General features: G+C 33.0%; 1 protein-coding gene across 1 annotated transcript; it reads left to right on the top strand.

The window, feature by feature from the left end:
• Positions 1-8737: 8737 nt before the first annotated feature.
• LOC111502544 (uncharacterized) lies at positions 8738-20240 on the top strand. The gene is made up of 7 exons (XM_023156645.2): positions 8738-8921; positions 9791-9948; positions 13621-13780; positions 14487-15110; positions 17919-18206; positions 18257-18365; positions 19428-20240. Exons 1-7 carry the CDS (start codon positions 8834-8836, stop codon positions 19603-19605), a joined length of 1605 nt encoding a protein of 534 aa, XP_023012413.2. The 5' UTR covers positions 8738-8833; the 3' UTR covers positions 19606-20240.
• The last annotated feature ends 430 nt before the right edge of the window (positions 20241-20670 follow it).

Genomic DNA, 20670 nt, shown 5'->3' with positions numbered 1-20670 from the left:
TTAGAATTATTCTCGGATGCATGAAATCCACGCCTCGCAATGCTATACTGGCGGAAGCAGGTTTGACAGATTTAGACCACCGCAGACAGTGGCTTGCCCATGAATATATCATGAAAAGAATGGATTTCAGGCCACCTTTACTTGAGATTTTGGAAATTATTGACATCATATACCACCAGCAGTGTAGTTACTGGAAAAATAAACAACTTCCATATTTGGTCGAGGCCTTCCATTCTAGTAAATTGATCACAGAAAATATGTATGTCATACCAAGTTACAGTTTCAATTTGGCAACATATTTACAGCATGTAGATATTATTGATGCCAAAATCACAAAACAAGATCCTGATTGTTTCAAGAACTTTTTATATTTCTCTGAAATATAATGACTACATTTTCGTATATACTGATGCATCAAAAAATAACACTAAGGTTGGTATAGGCATTTATATTCCACAACTAGACTATAAATTTTTAGCACGACTACATGATCACCTAAACATCTGTGACGCGGAGATGATTGCCTTGTATAAAGGTATGAAGATCTGCATGGAAAAGGGCCAGCGACATAACTTTCTTTTCACCGATTCTGCAAGTGCACTGGAACGATTGAAGAACGCGATTTTTCAGACGAATATAGACTTTATTACATTGAGCATTAAACACATTATCACTACTACAACTCCACACTATACTTTCAAATTTACATGGATTCCAGGATATTCGCATATTGATGGTAATGGGCAGGCGGATAAGTTGGCGAAAGTTGGCACGATCCTCAGTGTTCCATTGAATATTCCAGTAGATAAACATAATTACTTACCATTCCTGAAAAACAACATCAATCAACACTTTTATACTAAATGGCAACAAGAGATACAGAATAAAGGTAAGACATATTGTAGAATCCACCCTAACTTCCCCAAACGGCCTTGGTATCTGACAATTCCAGCTATGGACAGAAGACATGTTTCTAGCCTCATCCGTATGAAAACCGGCCACTGTTGGACTAAGTCTCATTTATTTCGTATTGGCGTCTCTTCAAGTCCACATTGCGACTGTGGACAACTAGACACATTGGAACACACGTTCCTAGAATGTCCAATTAACAGTATCCCTGGATATGACATTTACCAACAACTTGTCAAAAAAGGCATTCCGGCTATTTCATTAATATTTTAGACTTCAAATTCTGAAATTGCAGCTTCAAACTCGGATTAATGTGATTTGTGAATGAAGTCGAGTTAGGTTGGGTTGAAATAAAGAAAAAGTCTGAATTTTGAGTTGAAAGTTGGAATTTTCGAATTGAATTACAGAAAGTGAAATCATGATTTTTTTTTCTCTTTCGAACGTCAGGAGTCTGATTTCAACTGACACGAGAGATTCTTATTAAAACCTTTTTTCCAAGCTCATACCACAGAATCCTTACAGAAGAGACATTGAAGGGACCTACATTTTAGCGGTAAATTCAAATAACTTAAAAATTTTCTTAAATGTTCATTCAATTAGAAAATTACAAATTTGTTGGATTAAAAATAAATTGCGAGTAGGTCGTCAAAAAAATCTTGACTAGATTATGATCAAATGAAATCTCCAAAAAATTACTTCTTTGAACGTTACACTCATGCAATCAATGAACAACTTCAAAGTATATGAAGTCCGTAGAGTACATAATCATTGGGTTGGCTATCTTTTCAATAAATCAATCTAATATCAAAATAAGCGTTGTTTCATTGCTAAAACAATGATATGGGTTTATCTCTATAAAAGGTTACTTCTATGGTTTGTGTGTGAACAAATTTTTCGTAAACAGTGGTTTTGCTGAGCTTTGAAAAGTCTAATTTCACGTTAAAGGAGAATACGATAGAAAAGAACGCACCATTATGGTGGCAGTTCGTTCGAACCTCTTTGTCGAACATGTTTACTCGCACCAAAATTCCGCCTTTGAAAGCTCGCTAACCATCATTCTGGCCAAATTTTTTGCACACAGCCTTCAATCGCAATGAAAGAGTACTATATTTTGATTTAAGATTAATTTATTGAATAGACTACTATTATCGACTCAACTGTTTATTTCTGTTGACCCAATAGTCACACCAGGAAAAAAACACAACTCCTTGTTACAAGCATCCATTGACCATGGAACTGTCGAGCTGCGAAGATCGAATCAGGTGTGCAATTTCTTTTTCTATTTCCTTTGTACTTATTTCTTTATTCTAGTGGGTTATTTGAGTTCTAATACTTTGATTTATCGTCGGGAAGTACATATAACTGCGAATTAAATAATTAGTTGTAGTTTTTCTACCTCTTTTTTTTATCATGAAAAAAAGGAGAAAGGTGCTGAAGTGCTGTAGACATGTTAGGGGGAGAGGGGGAAGAGCCATCTTCCCCCATAAAACGAATTCATATTGATAATGAAGGAAGCCATATTAATTTTACTAACAGGGATAGTGTTGATGATGAGGTATGGAAAATAATGAGTCAGGAAGATCGCCAGTCGCTATCAAGAACCTTTAACTCTGAAAGCAATGAATTAGTCAATTTCACACAAACACATGATATTGAAATAGAAAACAATCCTACAGGTGCTTCTTCGCAACCGGTGATGAGTGAAATGGAATCAGGTCAAGAAAATCAGATAAATTTATATGGGGAGGGTGTAACGGGTCCCTTCACAGTTATTGTAGAAACTAATAAGGAATCTAGAGCCAGTCTTGGACGATATCCACATCTCAAAATTGCTAAGGAAGTTTGTGATCTGAAATTGGAAAATGTAAGTAAGTTCAAAATCAAAGGTAGACATAATATAGGAGTTGAATTTGAGTTGATTGCCAATTCTCTAGTCTTGAACGAAAAATTAAAAACTTTAGGATATAAATTATACATTCCTAATAGTAATGTAACCTGCAAAGCGATTGTAAAAAACAACTACATATTACTCAGAAGAGGAACTGAAAATGATGATTGAAAGCCCTTATAAAATTAAAAGTGTCAAAAGAATGAACAGACGCATAGTAACAGATGGAAAGATCCAATATGTACCTGCATCGACGATTTTAATTACTTTTGAGGGAACTATCATTCCTAGGTATGTTGACATTTGCTTTTTAACTTACATAACAACTCCTTATATACCTCCAGATATTCAATGTTTTAATTGTCTCCTTTATGGACACATTAAAAAATATTGCAAAGGTAAACAAAAATGTTTTTCTTGCACTCAAAGTCACATAGATGAAGAGACATATAAAACTTGTAATAACATAAAATGCCTTTTTTGTGGAAGTACTGAACATAAATCCAACAATAGAATATGCAAGGAATTTGAACGTCAAAAAAAATTAGGGAGAAAATGACTTTTGAAAATATTTCTTTTTATGAAGCTATCAAACACTTTCCAAAAGAACCAACTTCTTATAATCCACAAGCTAACGATTATCCAATATTGCAAAATAGATATACATTCAATAATAATGATATTTCAGTAGAGCAACGCAAAGAAACTTATATGGCAAACAATCAAAGATTCAAAAGATCATATGCACAAAGCATAGGAGGGGACAAACATAGAAATAGAGAACATAGAATAGGCTATGACAGGAATGCATTGAACGAAATTTTGCTGTATCCAGATGGTAGAATTCTACAACCCCCAAATGGTATAGCTTTACAACCAACTTCACAGACCACAGTAAGTACGGGGGCAATTAAAAAAACAACAGTAGGTTCCAATAAACAGCGTATAAATCAATCCCAATTCAACAACAGTTTTTACTAACTTCAGACGAGCACGATAGAAATATAGTAAAAAAATTTTATGCAATTTTTTCCAAATTACCTGCAACCACCAAGACAAAAATAATTGATGTCATTACCGCATACGATAAGGCTAGACTATATAAAGATTTCGATTCCACAGACTTTTACTAGCACTGTTCGGGAATAGGGTAAATTCTACATCCATGAAAATCATTCAATGGAATATACGTAGCGTGAAGGCCAACTTTCATTACTTGACACTTTTACCACAGGAGCACATGCCACATGTGCTCCTGTGGTAATGAATGAATGAATGAATGAAACGTGGCTAAAAATAGATTATACTTGAAATTTAAAAAATTATAATACTATACGAATTGATAGGGAGGATGGATATGGGGGTATTGCCACCCTCGTTCGCAAAGACTGCCATTACTCCATTGTGGACATACAGGAATTGAATGATAATAAATGCCAAACCTTAATAGTCAATGTTAATAACATAAATATAGTAAACTCCTATAACCCCCCGAATAATCATCTTTCAATAGACCAAGCTACTAGATTACTACATCATTTGCGAGGAAAAATAATTTGGATGGGGGATTTTAACGCACACCATCCCTTATGGGGTAGTGCCTCAAGTAATTTTAATAGCATTGTATTGAGTGTATTATTGGACGGTGACGAATTGGTAGTACTAAACACGCGGGTAAAGGTACTAGATTTGCAAGCCCTCTGGAAAATCCAAGTCCAGTGGATTTATGTATGATGTCTGGTGCAATGGCACCAAAATGTTCTTGGGAAGTAATGGAGGAATGTGGTAATAGCGATCACTACCCTACCCTATGCAGCTATGATAACACAGAGGAACAAATATATATTAATAATACGAGAAAAGTTAAGAGTCTTTGCGAAAGCGGATTGGAACACATACACACAACAGCTAGATAATCTAGCAGACCTACAAACATTGGATTCATATGATTCTTTAACTAATTTAATGAACTATGTAGCGGATACAACAATACCTGCCTATCACCCAAAATCTTTAAAGGTACCGAGATGTCCCTGGTGGGACAATGAATGCACCCAAGCCAACACAAAAAAGAAACAAGCTATCAAACACTTTCAACTATTCCCAACGATTACGAATTATATAGAAGCAAAAAAAAACAATAGCGGTAACAAAACGTTTCTTGAGAAAGAAAAAGAAAAAAAGTTTTCAAATAATTTGTGCTTCCCTAAATCGTGACTCTAATATCTCTTACGTATGGAACATAATCCGAAGCTATTCCGACAAAAAACTTAAAAAATACAACTCCAACGATGCGCCAGATGCACAAACAGCAATTACACTATTAGATCAAATATCCATTTGGAATTGAAACTTGCACTACTACAATTCTATAATGGTTTCCTACAGGGTGAGACAATACCGTGTTCATGGAAAGAATTTTTATTGATTGGCATTGAAAAAGCCTCTATTCACACAGCTACAAATACATACCGCCTATTGGCTATGGCTTCCTGTGGATTGGAACTACTAGAAAAAATAATCAAAACACGTTTAGAGTGGTTTTTTGAACATAACCAACTTCTTTCCAGATACCAAACAGGGTTTCGCAAAGGTTTAGTTACGATGGATTGCACTGCCTTTTTAACCTCTTATGTACAATTGGCTTTCAGCTTAAATCAAAACGTCATTGCGGTGTTTTCAGATATCAAGGGGGCCTATGATAATGTCAACATATTCACTTTATATAAATATCTTTTAAAATATGGAGTAGCATCAGAGATGGCAAACCTCATATTCCGAATATTAGATAACCGACATAATTATTTAATAGATCGACATGGTGTCGTCCACGGACCTGGTTTAACCTCGAAGGGACTCACACAAGGTTTCCCGCTTAGTCCTCTTCTGTTTAATATTTACTTACTTTCGTTGTTCGATGTCATACCATCCCCATGCCGTTTGCTGCCATATGCGGATGACTTACTACTGCTAATCAAGGGAGACTCTCTCCAAATATCGGAGAACGCCATAAATAGTTAACTTTCCACTATTAATATGTGGATGTCCAACCATGACCTTCAGCTGAGTTTAGGTAAATGTGAAAGCATGTTCTTTCACAAAGGTAGAGCTTCCCTTTGACCTTTGAACATTCGGATAGACAATCATACCCTGCAGGCCAAGAAAGAGATTAAATACTTATAGGAACTTTCTTTTCCACTAATCTGAATTGGGACAGAACTATTGATCATGATATTTCTAAAGCAAATAAAGGTATCAATATTATAAAAACTTTTTGCAAAGTATGGTGAGGCGCGGACCCGAGAACTATGTTGCTGGCGTTCAATGGACTTGCGCGTGCGCACTTAGATTATGGCGCATTTTATATAGACCTTGTACAAAAAAGAACCTGGACAAATTAGATACAGTCTATATATCAGGACTTAGAATTATTCTCGGATGCATGAAATCCACGCCTCGCAATGCTATACTGGCGGAAGCAGGTTTGACAGATTTAGACCACCGCAGACAGTGGCTTGCCCATGAATATATCATGAAAAGAATGGATTTCAGGCCACCTTTACTTGAGATTTTGGAAATTATTGACATCATATACCACCAGCAGTGTAGTTACTGGAAAAATAAACAACTTCCATATTTGGTCGAGGCCTTCCATTCTAGTAAATTGATCACAGAAAATATGTATGTCATACCAAGTTACAGTTTCAATTTGGCAACATATTTACAGCATGTAGATATTATTGATGCCAAAATCACAAAACAAGATCCTGATTGTTTCAAGAACTTTTTATATTTCTCTGAAATATAATGACTACATTTTCGTATATACTGATGCATCAAAAAATAACACTAAGGTTGGTATAGGCATTTATATTCCACAACTAGACTATAAATTTTTAGCACGACTACATGATCACCTAAACATCTGTGACGCGGAGATGATTGCCTTGTATAAAGGTATGAAGATCTGCATGGAAAAGGGCCAGCGACATAACTTTCTTTTCACCGATTCTGCAAGTGCACTGGAACGATTGAAGAACGCGATTTTTCAGACGAATATAGACTTTATTACATTGAGCATTAAACACATTATCACTACTACAACTCCACACTATACTTTCAAATTTACATGGATTCCAGGATATTCGCATATTGATGGTAATGGGCAGGCGGATAAGTTGGCGAAAGTTGGCACGATCCTCAGTGTTCCATTGAATATTCCAGTAGATAAACATAATTACTTACCATTCCTGAAAAACAACATCAATCAACACTTTTATACTAAATGGCAACAAGAGATACAGAATAAAGGTAAGACATATTGTAGAATCCACCCTAACTTCCCCAAACGGCCTTGGTATCTGACAATTCCAGCTATGGACAGAAGACATGTTTCTAGCCTCATCCGTATGAAAACCGGCCACTGTTGGACTAAGTCTCATTTATTTCGTATTGGCGTCTCTTCAAGTCCACATTGCGACTGTGGACAACTAGACACATTGGAACACACGTTCCTAGAATGTCCAATTAACAGTATCCCTGGATATGACATTTACCAACAACTTGTCAAAAAAGGCATTCCGGCTCCCTTAAATATGTCAACAGTACTTGGCTCTTTACACTTCGGTATTATCAAAACTCTCGTCTATTTTATAACATATAATCATATCAAACTATAAGTCAACAGGGGAGGAAGGGATGGTTCCCTTTCTTTCTCTCCTTTCTCCCATCCCTCCACCCCAATGTACGTATTATCTGTCTTTTTATCCCCCAGTTCCCAGAACACGAGACAACGTTCGACACTCCAGTAGACGCTACGTGTACCGCTTCATCCAGACATTCCAAAGCAGTCCAGCCGAGTTAGTGAAAAACACGAAGTAACACACACCATTCCGGACACAGGCTTGCAAGCTGCAAGACAGTCTTTGTCCCCCGACGAAGCTTTTGTTATGTAACAGCCAGTTACGTAACAGGAGGAGCATTGGTCATATGCGCCTGAAGATAGGAAGCAACGACCATCCAAAATAGAGAGAGAGATCCATTGACCATATTGACCTCTCACTAAACCAGGATCACCAAATGTCATCCTGTGATTTTTGTCAGAAAAATAAACAATTCTAATATATTGTCGACAGTAGAATTGAATATGTAACTTTCGAGAGTAGTGCGGGATAAAATCAAACCAAGATATCATTGTCGAATAACATTTTAGATTAGTTTCACCTTTGATCAACAACTTTCTCAAATACCTCTTGGATGTTTCAATATCCGTCGTGCTTTTAGCCGGGAAAACTCGGTTAGCGAATCGCGCGTCGAGAGATAGTATTTTGTTCTGGTGTAGAAAAAGTGTTTTTAATAAAAACATTCAACGCCTTAATGAAAACAGGTCACTGTATGATTAAAACACATATATTTTACATACGGGTAAGAGATACACAATATTGTGAATGCGGCAAACCAGAAACCCTAAACCATGTTTTTCTTGAATGTCCGATTATTACTACTCCAGAAAATAATATATACATAATCAATTCTCACAGAAAGAAATAACAACTCCTCTGAACATGTCTACAGTCCTGGGAAGTTTAAACGTTAGCATAATAAAAATTATATGCAAATTCATGGAGTATAATCATATTAAATTATAACAGCGTCAGGGGGGTACATCCACACCTACTCTTGATCCCAAATTCAATATTTTCAATCCTAGTATCATATAACCTTTGTATGTATTCTTTGTTCGGTTTAGGTACTACCAGCAAGTGAAGATAGAACGCAGATACTCGAGCCAAAAGTTCCAATTACACGGCAAAGGTTGAATTCACGTGGACTTAGTGTCTATCAACATCATAAAGGCGCCGAAGGGAAGCAAAGATCATAAAAAAAAAGAAGAAGAAGAAGGTATGTAGGTAATTTACTAAATCAGTATTGGCAACATTGTTACCATTTGTCAAATCATTATTTATTTTTGCGATAGTCAGAAAGTATTGTTTAATTTTTTCTTTTTTCAGTTTGTCATGAAGTGTTTTTTCATCGATGGCAATCAAAAACGAAAATAATGTGAAGGGTGGAATGAAGCAAATAGTTTCGATATTTTATTACATTCTCGCCTTGGGCACTTTAGGTAGGCAAAAGCGATTTTTAATTTCAAAACAATAATTTCCATTTTTGTATATTATACTGAGGTTCTTGTCTCTTCAAAGACATCTATTCGGTTCCTAGATAGTCAGTATTTTGCTGAAAATAAGTCAGCACTGACCATAATCATATCAATAATTGATTAATCTGTATATGTTTTATGTGATTCCCAAAAAGATAATCAAATTGATAATGAAAATACAGGAACGTTTATTATTAATTTGAAAATGCTATTACCATGCTTTTTTACTATGGGATAACCTTTTTCCACTATTGCTTAGTTATACATTAAAAATGCAATTTTCAGTTTCGCTAATGGGTTTTCCTTCTCCTGATGTAATTCATTTATTTCAGCTCAACATATAGATGTTAGAATGAGTAATGTCAGTTTTGAAACTTTGAGAGAAATGTCATGATATTGTTCTTGTAATTGTCAAACACAAATGTCAAATATTATATTCTATTCTTGTATTTTTCATATATTAAAGTTGAATTGAACTTTGTTGAACATTTCCACACAACCAGAAACCGTAAATCCTGACCGAAATTTCCAATGTGGTAAAAAAATCTTTTGAAGTAAATCAAATACGGAGGACAAATCACTACTAAATTATTCCAGAAATATAAGCCTGAATAAAATTCAGATAGGGATTTTTTAGTACCTACTTGTACTAAATACTTATTATGAATTATGCCTAAATACTCCAAGTAACAAATATTATATTGTAAATGAAAATATACTTCTCTGTACACTGTCTCATATTCTCAAAGAAGTAGTAAATTCACCCTAGGTTGATTGTTTAACACTGGTAGACCAGTGTTTATATTGATTTATTACATTTTTGAAATTTTCAGCTAATGGGTATAAAATAAGTCTTGTGAATGATGGTCCCATTGTAGCGGGAGCTACTATTAACTTCACTGTCAGTGTTTTCGATGAAGATGCCTTAGCAACTGGCATAAATCTCAAATATGCCTGGGAAGATGAATCAATACATCATCATACCAGACTGGTTAGTAAAATAATGATTAACAGAATTATTGAAGTTGACATTATTTCATAGTATTCTACTGAACTCCTGTTTACCCTGATATTTCCCAAATTATATTTTCTTCTAAAATGAATATTTTGTTGTCTCTATTTGTACTGGGTGGTGTAAGTATAAAAAAAATACTCAAAATGCTTTTGTTTTGTCAAAAGTCATGAGCGTGATTTAAGAGATTGACCCAACTCTATACAGGTTATGATAGATAGTACAAGAATGAAAATCTGCAGCAATTTGTTTTTTGTTTTGTCATTTTCAATGTGAAGTGTCATGTGTATTAAAAACACTGTACCCTTAGAAGAACAAGAACGCTGTCTCTCGATGTATGTTTCACTAGCCAAATTAGCATAATCAGGACTCCTGATGATGGTTACTCATTTTACGCCAGAGGTTGCAAATTCTACTTATTGAATTTAGGTGTATTTTCTACAAGTTATTATGATTCCACATTAATTCCATTGTTTTCATGAATGAGTTACATAATCATGGTTTGGTAACATTTTAGTGTTTGAAGGTTCAAGAAGTACTTAGTGTTTCATAATGGATTACAATCGGTATTGCATCATTTGACGCCGGCAATTTTTCAAAAGTCCGAAAACAGTAATGTAGTGGCTTTGTTAATTTTAGATACTGGGTGTCTAATGAAAGTTGTTTGTTTGGTGTCCCAATGGCATCAGTTGAATAATCAGAATTTCTTATACCAAAGAAACAATCAGAATAATTTTGACTGTAAAAAAAATTGTGAGAAGTGTTAAGGCAAATGATCTTTGTTTCGAAATTCTCCCATTTCATAATAATATCAGTAGAAGAATCAGATTACCTTGTACCACAGGGTTGTCTAGCTAGAATAATATTGACTGTATCCATTCCAAAGATTCTGCCCATCAAGTTGGAATAAAAAGCTGGATAAGAATAAAATAGCATAGTAAAGAAGATATTTCCGGAATTGGAATCAGCAACAAAACAGCTAAAGAAACATATATTGAAATTTGAGTCTTCCTCTTCTCATTGTGTCACTCATCAGAGTACAAGAAGTCATGTGTACTTACCAGTACAGACATCTTCCTACGAATTATGTTGTCACTGACCCTGGATTCTGCTGACGCTCAGCGACAATTCCTGGGAAAGCCTCTTATCAGCATAGCCGGCCATAGACCATCGCCTCAGGGACGACTTTATGTAGTTAATCTGATTTTAAACACATTTCTATAATTTTCATGTATTGAATACAAAATATTTTTTTTAAAAGACTTCGGTTTCTGGAAAACATAAGTCATGTTAAAGAAAGATTATTTGTTATAATGACATATAATGTATAATCAACTACCAGGTCATGTCAAGAAACCTAATGTAACTATAAAATATTTCAAAAAATCACAAAGGATATATCAAGTAATTGACCCTATTATAGTTTGAAAGAATTTTATAATTACTCATTTTAAATTTCTGAATTATTAGTCCTGAATTTTGCGTTTTTTATCAATTAATCATTCATTATGTTTTTATTCATGTGTCAAATAACTTCTTTATGACAACCTTTTCAATCAGGTTATTTCTTAAGACAATGAAGTATATTTATTATTTAGTTATAATTATTGTCAATCTGCTTTTCTGACGGCTAGTAAAAAACAAATGTTTTTTTTTATCAAAATCCGTATGCTGTACAAAATAGTTGTTTACGGGGTGGTAAGCCAAAGATCAATGGTATAATAAATGACCTTGAACCCTAAATCTATGATAGCAGGTTTGTCTTACAATTACTGTCCCATCAACCCACGAGTTTAAATGGTATGACAATTGACTCTAGTCAATTGTTTCTAGTACAAATTCAATATCAAGTGTGACCTGAGAAATATTGAAATTAGGCACAGTCACAATTGTATACATAGTTACAATATTTACCCAAAATTTCAAGTTTCCAACTTCAAAACTGACGAAATTTAATACAATATTTGAACCCCTATTTTCCCCCTTGGGGGTGGAAATTCCTGATTCCCTTTCTTGATACTTATTTACACTACACAAAGAACCTACCTACATATTTCAAGATTCTAGTTTCAATAGCTTCGGCTGTACCTTAATATAAGAGCAGGCAACAGCTAGTGATTTACATTTTTTACTTTAAAAATACAGGAACTCAAAAAATATGCCAATTGCACTCAGTAATAATTATCTTCGACAATCGAATTATGTTACCTATAAACAAATTCGCAAAACTAACAAAACCGTCAACGACGTCGGACCGCGGTTGAGTCGCGTTCTCGGCGATGTTGCTTCATTGCTTAAACCGCCCCTCTACCCCTGCGCATCGTCCCCCGTCATCTTACAGTAGACGCAATACATAATGGCTTACTGTGTTGTGTCAAATTAATCTTGATAACTTTTGACCGATTCGTCCAAATTATTTAGTGTGAAATACAAAATTTATCTATATTAAATATTCAAAACGACAATTGTATCAATTTTTATATGAATTTGACAAATATTCTAAAATGTTCATTGTAAAAAAAGTATCCAATTCAATTGTATTTATGGCTCAGTATTTTTCATATGGTGGCTACCATATAAGAGGTAGATATATGCTATCACGGACATTTATTTAGAACTATTTAAGATAAACAATCTTACAGTACATTATCTGCATGTAACTGCAACGGTATAGGCAGCGCATGCCAAGATAGCTCTGAGGGAACAAGAATTTTTCCGACTCACCTAATACTTATCAATATATTATGACCAAAATTGCACAAAACCTGTGTAAATTGTACCCTATATGTTATTCTGATGTATAAGCCGTATTTATGTGAAGTTTCATCAAAATCCGTTCAGTCCTTTAAGCGTGAAAAAGCCACAAACATACATACATCCATCCTCACAAACTTTCACATTTATATTGGTATTAGTATATATTTTAAATCTATTAATTATAAATAATGGCCATCTCTAATCCGCTTTTTGTTTGGGTAGACTCAGTCAAGTGTTTAACAGGAAGATTATTGTATTATTATCATCAGTGGATTTGGTTTGCAGTATAGTGAATGATACAGACTCAGATTTCCACTATTAAAAAGGCATTTAACAAGTTTGAAATCACCGAGAGGAAATATTAAATAAAAATGAATTGAAATTTTGAAAATATTAATAATACTAGGAATAACAGTTCCTATGTATTTGGATGAGTTCTTATGATGAAAACAAATAAAACAAATGAACAATGAGTATGAAATTCAAAAGTATAATTTATAATTTCGGAAGAGCTGAAATGAAAATAAATTAATATACATTTTTATGCATATTATCTTTTCCATTTTTTTATTTTATTTCTATTGTTAATATAATCAACATTTTACCATTGTTCAGCTCATTTATTAATATATTTTCTTTTGAAACTATCATTAATTTGTTTTGTTTTCAAATTTATGAATTTCATATTCATATTTTGAAATTATTTTCGTTTCAACTAACTCAACGGAATATTTCAGTCCAGTCCACTCACTTTGGTCCTATGTTTTTTTCATAAATTAACACCCTTTTAGACAATGATAGTCCAAAATTGTTTCATTCATGAAAAAAAATATATCAGCACATTCAAACATAAGTTGCAGTATGATTTCATTATCAAGACTTGTTATTTTTTAGGCTGAAAATCAGAATGCAACAGATTCTTGGGTGATTACCTATAACGCCAGTGTCTACCCATTTGGACATTATGTCGTGCAAGTGGTTATTGAGAAATGTGTCATGTGGGATGCATTTTGTTTTGAAATCGGCTCTGCTAGAACGGAATTCGAAATCACAGGTAACAAACCCAAATATTTCATAATGAATATATATATATATATATTTATATATATTTATTTATTTGCTGTCTGACTTTTTTATGTTACGTCTTGTTCACTTCTTGAGGTCACTTTTCAAAACTATATAACTATAATACAGTAAGCAATTTTTGAATAAATCAGGAGACAAGAAGTATCACTGATTATATATTGTTACAAATACTTACGTTTACAAAAAATACATTGATATCAGTAGTTGTTACTAACTCATCACACTGAAGGTGTACTCACAATGAGAATGGTAAATATAGCTAAACAGATTTATTTTATTATAGGTGAGGTGATTTTTCATAATGGGTAAACTTCATTCTACTTATTTCTTCCCCAACATTTCTTTGCAGCAACAGTATTAATGTGAAACACGTTTTTAAAATTCTGTATTCATTAATTTCAATTAATATGTTATTTTTTACAATTTTGTTTCAATTTTCTCAAATTTTCATTTCGACTCATCAAAATCGTAAACTTCTTCATTGTGCATACTTTGAAAAAAACGTGTTCTGGCTTACTAAATGATGTTTCAAACAGTGTTTTTTTACAGTGTATCTGTTTTCAAAATTCGTCATTCATCAAATTTCAAAACGGGAATAATGCTTTTATTTCCTGTATTTTTGTACCTATAATGACGAAAAACATTTCTACTTTTTTTATCTACTTTCCTTCCAGAAACACTCAATGGAGCTCTGAAGTTGAATCAGAATAACAAAACAAGATCTAATGACTTTGTGTCAAATGCAGAAACAGTTATTCATGAAGTAGATCTGAAAAAATCAGACCTAGATTACGTCAAAACAGCTCCTACCGTTCTGACTTATTGGTTTGTTGACTGCACGTACTACGGAATTACAACTGATTTTAAATTTGCTTACAATTATACTGTGGCAGATGAAATTCACTTTGTTGAAGCTCTTGTAATGGCAGATTTCACTCCTATTCCTCCAACAACCACAGTAGCGCCTAGTACTACTACTGTGAAACCTAATAGTACCACTGTGACACCTGCTACTACAACAATCCAACCAAATAGCACAACTATAAAACCTATCACTACATCTATACCCACAACAATTAGCCCAAATGTCACCACGACATCTACCTCAAAATCTGTAGCTAGAAGAAGTATTGACAATTCGGCCAAGAATAATAACGTAACTTCCAAAATTTCCACATTAGTCGATGGCAAGTTGGTTGCCTATAATGGTTCATTTCCCTTTGTTTGTAATGGATCACAGTTGACTTCCAGTTCAATGAAGACTTTTGGACACTTTTTCAAAAAAATTGAAGTAAAAGGTTTGTTGACAGATTATTTTATACACAGTGTGAATGTAAATAGTTCCTCACCAACTCTCAACTTTCGAACGGAGCAAGATATCAGAGTCAGGCAATTTTTTTTTGTAGGAAGGAATCATTTTCAATAATTTTTATTGAACTCCAATAGTGTGACATCACTTGTCGCCGAGATGGCACTATCAACTTTTTTTTTAATATTAGAAGGGAGAGTTTTGATGATTATTTCAATTCTCTTTCCAACCTTTGTTTATAGAAATTCGATCAGAAAACAAAATAATCAAAAAGTTATCAATAGAGAAAAACAAAAATTGGCTAATTGTTTTAATTTATTTTATGTAAAGAATATTATGGATATTATTTCTGATATTGAAGATTTTGGATTTACCTGTCACATTAACTACTTTGATGAAGAGGGTTTCACTGATTTTAAAATACTAACTCTCCAAGAATTAAAAGGAATTGTATACAATTTAGCAAACAAAGCATCACAAGTGAATGCAGCATCAAGCAAAATTATAAAGAGTAGATTTGAAATAATTGGACATGTGTGGTGTCATTATGTGAACAGCTCGTTACAAAACGGTAGTTTTTCAGATGATTTAAAAACCAGTACAGTTACGCCAATCGAAAAAGTTCCTAACACAAAAAAAATCTGATGAATACCGACCAATTAACGTTTTATCCTGTACTGAAAAATTGTTATCAGTAGCATATCAATAACTATTGAAATATTTCAAACCAATCTGGTTTTAGATCCACTTGTATCCAATTCAGCAAACAAAGCGTCACAAGTAAATGCAGCATCAAGCAAAATTATAAAGAGTAGCTTTGAAGTAATTGGACATGTGTGATGTCATTATGTGAACAGCTCGTTACAAAATGGTAGTTTTTCAGATGAATCAAAAACCAGTACAGTTATGCCAATCGAAAAAGTTCCTAACACAAAAAAAATCTGATGAATACCGACCAATTAACATTTTATCCTGTACTGAAAAATTGTTATCAGTAGTATATCAATTACTATTGAAATATCTCAAACCAATCTGGTTTTAGATCCAATTGTATCCAATTTAGCGTCACAAGTAAATGCAGCATTAAGCAAAATTATAAAGAGTAGCTTTGTAGTAATTGGACATGTGTCCAAATAATATTGTTACATATTTAAAAACTAATAAATTAAAGCCAAATGTCAACAAAACAAAGTCTATGATAATTAGTACTCTGTTAAGTACAGAGAATTAGATTTAAATCAAATTGATATAAAAAAAGAAAATGACAAAATTGAACTTGTTACTTATTACTGAATTCAAATATTTAGGATTTATGTTGGACAATAATTCATCAATGAATAACCATTACTTATTTTATATTCATGTTAATGACCTGCAAACAAATGATAAATATCTTAGTTTCACGAAAAAATGATTCTAAACTCACAACAGGTGATTCCAATAAATGTTGAAACTATACTTCCTGATAATAATGGAGTCAACACAAATTTATTCTCTTCATTATGAAATGTTTCTGGGGTAATTTTGTTGCAAGCACCTCTTTTCCTATCTACGAGTTCTGAAATGAACTACGGTTGTTCATGTTATACTTCAAATGTCACATCTTATAACCATCTAGAGGCATCATAACAGGTGATCTAGTGGGCTCTGAGTTTTCAAAACTGATGTTACATTTCAGAAAGAATAGGACAGTTTATTTGATTACATTATACACAGAAGCATATTTATAGCAAGTTAAACAATCCCTACTAATATTATAAATGTGAATGTAAGTTTGTTTGTTATAGTTTCACGCGAAAACTACTCAACTGATCATCATGAAATTTTGTACACGTTTTTGTAGGTATTAGAAGTAACATAGGATACTTTTTATTATTTTTTATTATGTAAGATGAAAAAACTGTTTGTCAAAAAAAATCTCGAAATCTAACTACTTTAACGTCATCTAGCATTCCAGTAATGAAGTTCCAACCCTTTGTACTGTAATACCGTCGCACTGTATTATTCTCAGTCACGACTTCCCTACTAATATTATAAATGCAAATGTAAGTTTGTTTGTTACGGTTTAACGCGAAAACTACTTAACCGATCATCATGAAATTTTGTACACATGTTCTTGGAGGTATTAGAAGTAATATAGGATACTTTTTATTAAAAAAATATTTTTTATGTAAGATAAAAAAATTGTTTGTCAAAAAATCTCTAAATCTAGCTACTTTAACGTCGTCTAGCATTCCAGTACTGAAGTTCCGACCCATTGTAAGTTTGTTTGTTACGGTTTCACGCGAAAACTAGTCAACTGATCATCATGAAATTTTGTACACATGTTCTTGGAGGTATTAGAAGTAACTTTTTATTAAAAAAACAATTATTTTTTATGTAAGATAAAAAAATTGTTTGTCAAACAAATCTCAAAATCTAGCTATTTTAACGTCATCTAGCATTCCAGTGATGAAGTTCCAACCCTTTGTACCGTAATACCGTCGCACTGTATTATTCACAGTCACGACAACATCCAAGCCAATCTAATCCAATTGACTATAGTTTCAGCTGTTTGGAATTTTTCTATATTTATTGTTATTTTCTTCTGTCACCCGCGAGCGAAGCCGCTGGTAGAAGCTAGTGAAAATATAAATATAAGTATGGTTTAGTATTCAAGTATATAAATGTTGAGAGAGAGAAGGACTATTTACAACTGCGCTGTATAGAAAACTCGTAGTTCTGAGTGGTTTGGTTGCCTGATTCTTAGTTTGATAGTATATTTGACAAAATAATTAATGAGTGTTTTCAATTTTAGCACCTTTATCTAATGTTAATGTAAATGGAAATAATTGGATACAACCTGGAGATCTTTTATCATTAAAAGTTAGTTGCACTGGCTCAAAAAATATTGACTATTGCGTGAACTATCTCAGAGGAGAATATAATGTAACTGGAAATGAAACTTGTGGGATTTACGAACGCCTGGATACTTGCAGTTTTCGAATAAAACGTTATTTGTGGCATCCCAAAACTACCATTCTTATAATTATCAAAAATGAAGTTAGTAAAATAGTGACGCCAGTTACAGTCAACATTTATAAAGGTTTGAGTTATTGGTTTTGGTTTCAAAGTATTGAATATGTTTTTTTCCAGTTAATAAACAACCCCAGTTATCCGTTATTGTTGTTCCAGTAGTGTTTACTTTAGTTGCAGTTGTATTAATTGTGTTTGGAGTTGCTTACTACATCCAAAATAGGTCTCGGTAAGTGAACTTTTTAATGTATTAGTCGAGGTCGAAGTAAAAATGAAGCTTTAGGCAGCTAAATATACTGCATTCCATAAGAAATTTTAGATAGGAAGAGTGCGTCTACTCGGTAATTCATCTAATGTTCAAGACCGTACTCTGGCTTTTTTTGCTGTTTGACTTTACAGCTTTTGTACTCGTTTTTCATTTGTCTAGCATGATGTAGTATGATACAATAAAGTCTATTATCCTTATTATAATTTTTAAATAATATTAAGAACAAAGAAAACGAAATTGATATAGTATGTTTAGAAAAGTGTTGGACAACAATATAGTAGTTAGTTAGGACCATAACTGTACCCACGTTGATTTAAAAACATGGAGAAGGAAAATAATTGTGAAATATTCAAATTTAGAGTGACAATTAGATACAGACTACTTATAGAATAACAATAAACAATCTGTGCCATTAACTCCTTTACTACAGTTTTATATTTTATTTTTCAAGCATATGAAGTAGTTAACCCATTGTGCCATATATCCAAAATATTGAACCTGATTGTTTATATATTTTATTGTGACATTTTGAGTTCATTCTACTCACTAATTAAGTTCTATGTTTATTTTCATCACAGTTCCTACGCACAACTTCCCTTCTGTGAAACTTTGGAAATAATTTTATTTCAAACTGAATAATAATCACTAGGAGTTTCAACATATTCAACCACTTTATGTTGGAGATATAACTTTTTGTAAATTTAAAGTGTTTGCCATAAGAGTCATTGCGAAACACATATAATGAGTGATTAAAAAAAATACGCATAGAAATTCTTCAAAAAAATTGAATTGTGATACATGACGACAAGAGGTAATACCTCGAAACCGCGGTCTGCAGGTGATATATTTGAATAAGTCCAGCATATGGTCTTCAAAATTATCATTTTTTGTTGCTGTTTTCTTTGTTTTTGTATCTCCTGAGAAAATTGTTGTGACTTATCTGATTATGAAGCTAGATGCCCTGTATGCTCAATTTTTTTTCCATAGGCTGAAGTAACATTTCCAATCAATATAATTTTTCAGGTTCATTATAGAAGTTGCAGATTTCAATTTTGGGCAACAATATAGTGACATGGAGTATAAGACTTTTCGAGAAAGACTTCGAGATTCTTTTGCATATGCTTTCTCTCGAGGACCTAACCATGGTTCTTCTGAAGTTCCAGTATGGCCTCCTGGTCAAAAATATGGTAGTATGACATGAAAGTATGATGTATCAGTGATATTGTAGATTATTTAGCATTTCTGTCAATTTCTCAAATATTTGCTTACCTTAAGTAAAGTGTATGGGTAGAATATTTCTATTACCATTATATGAAGCAGTTCGACGTGATGACTTTGAAGACAGACGTTCCCAATCAAGAAGCCTACCAATTTTTTTTGCTGCTGGCAGTAAAATAATAAACATCCGTTGACTATTTAGTAGTTTTATAATTTTTGACAGGAATGGTATTTTGTGATTTATAATGTACCTTTATTTTTATATATCATTCCCTTTGTGTAAAGTACTGAAGCTGGATAGCACATATGTTATATACTCAATACTACTGTATAATTTCTTCATTTAGCTACTGTAACATGATTAAAAACAATTATCATCGCTTTAATCATGAAGGAACTAAGAAATTCAGTGAAATACTCTAGTAGTGCATATCTATTGTGTACTTATGTTGAAAAATTATCCTTTCTTGAATATTTGAATCCCTTTAAAATCACTGCTAAGATTTATTTTTGCTTTCAGAGATAAAGAAGTTATACAGTATTCAAGTAATTTTGTAGTTTTGTATACCCTTTTTTCTTGTTGAAGTATGTGATTATTCGATAAATACTTATTCTGAATCTAGTGTTTCATTCTCAAAGACAATAACTTCAGTCTAGAAACGTCGCAGATGATGATACTACACAATCCTTTCTTCAAAAATCAATTGATTTGAAAATCAAAGAATGATCTGGGTTTGAATCCAATAATAAAAAAGAACAAGTAATATTCTAACAAATACTTGAAAAAGATGAAATGAATTGCTGATTGGTGTTGAGAAATAAAGAATGTGAGTTCATCTTATTGAACTAGAAGATGAATTTGATTTGAAATTATTTCAATGATCTTGGATAGTATTAACTCTGCACTTGTTGGTATGCAGAGTTTCTTTGAGATACAGTTGGGACAAATAAAGAGTACACATGTGTCGTCAATTTGTGCATCTGGTGTAAGTTGACAAACTAATGAAAACAAAATGATGCTCCGAACAACCTATCTTAACCTAATCAA

The sequence above is a fragment of the Leptinotarsa decemlineata genome, unplaced genomic scaffold (assembly GCF_025532065.1).
Source record: "Leptinotarsa decemlineata unplaced genomic scaffold, Ldec_3_MD MMD2_tig00026317_RagTag_RagTag, whole genome shotgun sequence".
In the NCBI taxonomy this organism is placed as follows: domain Eukaryota; kingdom Metazoa; phylum Arthropoda; class Insecta; order Coleoptera; family Chrysomelidae; genus Leptinotarsa; species Leptinotarsa decemlineata.
The sequence above is the reverse complement of the archived record's forward strand: the minus strand, read 5'-3'. Positions and strand labels throughout refer to the sequence as shown.

Excerpts from the sequence above, each read along its gene's own strand:
- LOC111502544 (XM_023156645.2), top strand. The coding sequence starts at position 8,834 with ATGGCAATCAAAAACGAAAATAATGTGAAGGGTGGAATGAAGCAAATA. Across the intron at positions 9,949-13,620 it reads TACATCATCATACCAGACTG|GCTGAAAATCAGAATGCAAC; the intron begins GTTAGTAAAATA and ends GTTATTTTTTAG. Across the intron at positions 18,366-19,427 it reads TACATCCAAAATAGGTCTCG|GTTCATTATAGAAGTTGCAG; the intron begins GTAAGTGAACTT and ends ATAATTTTTCAG.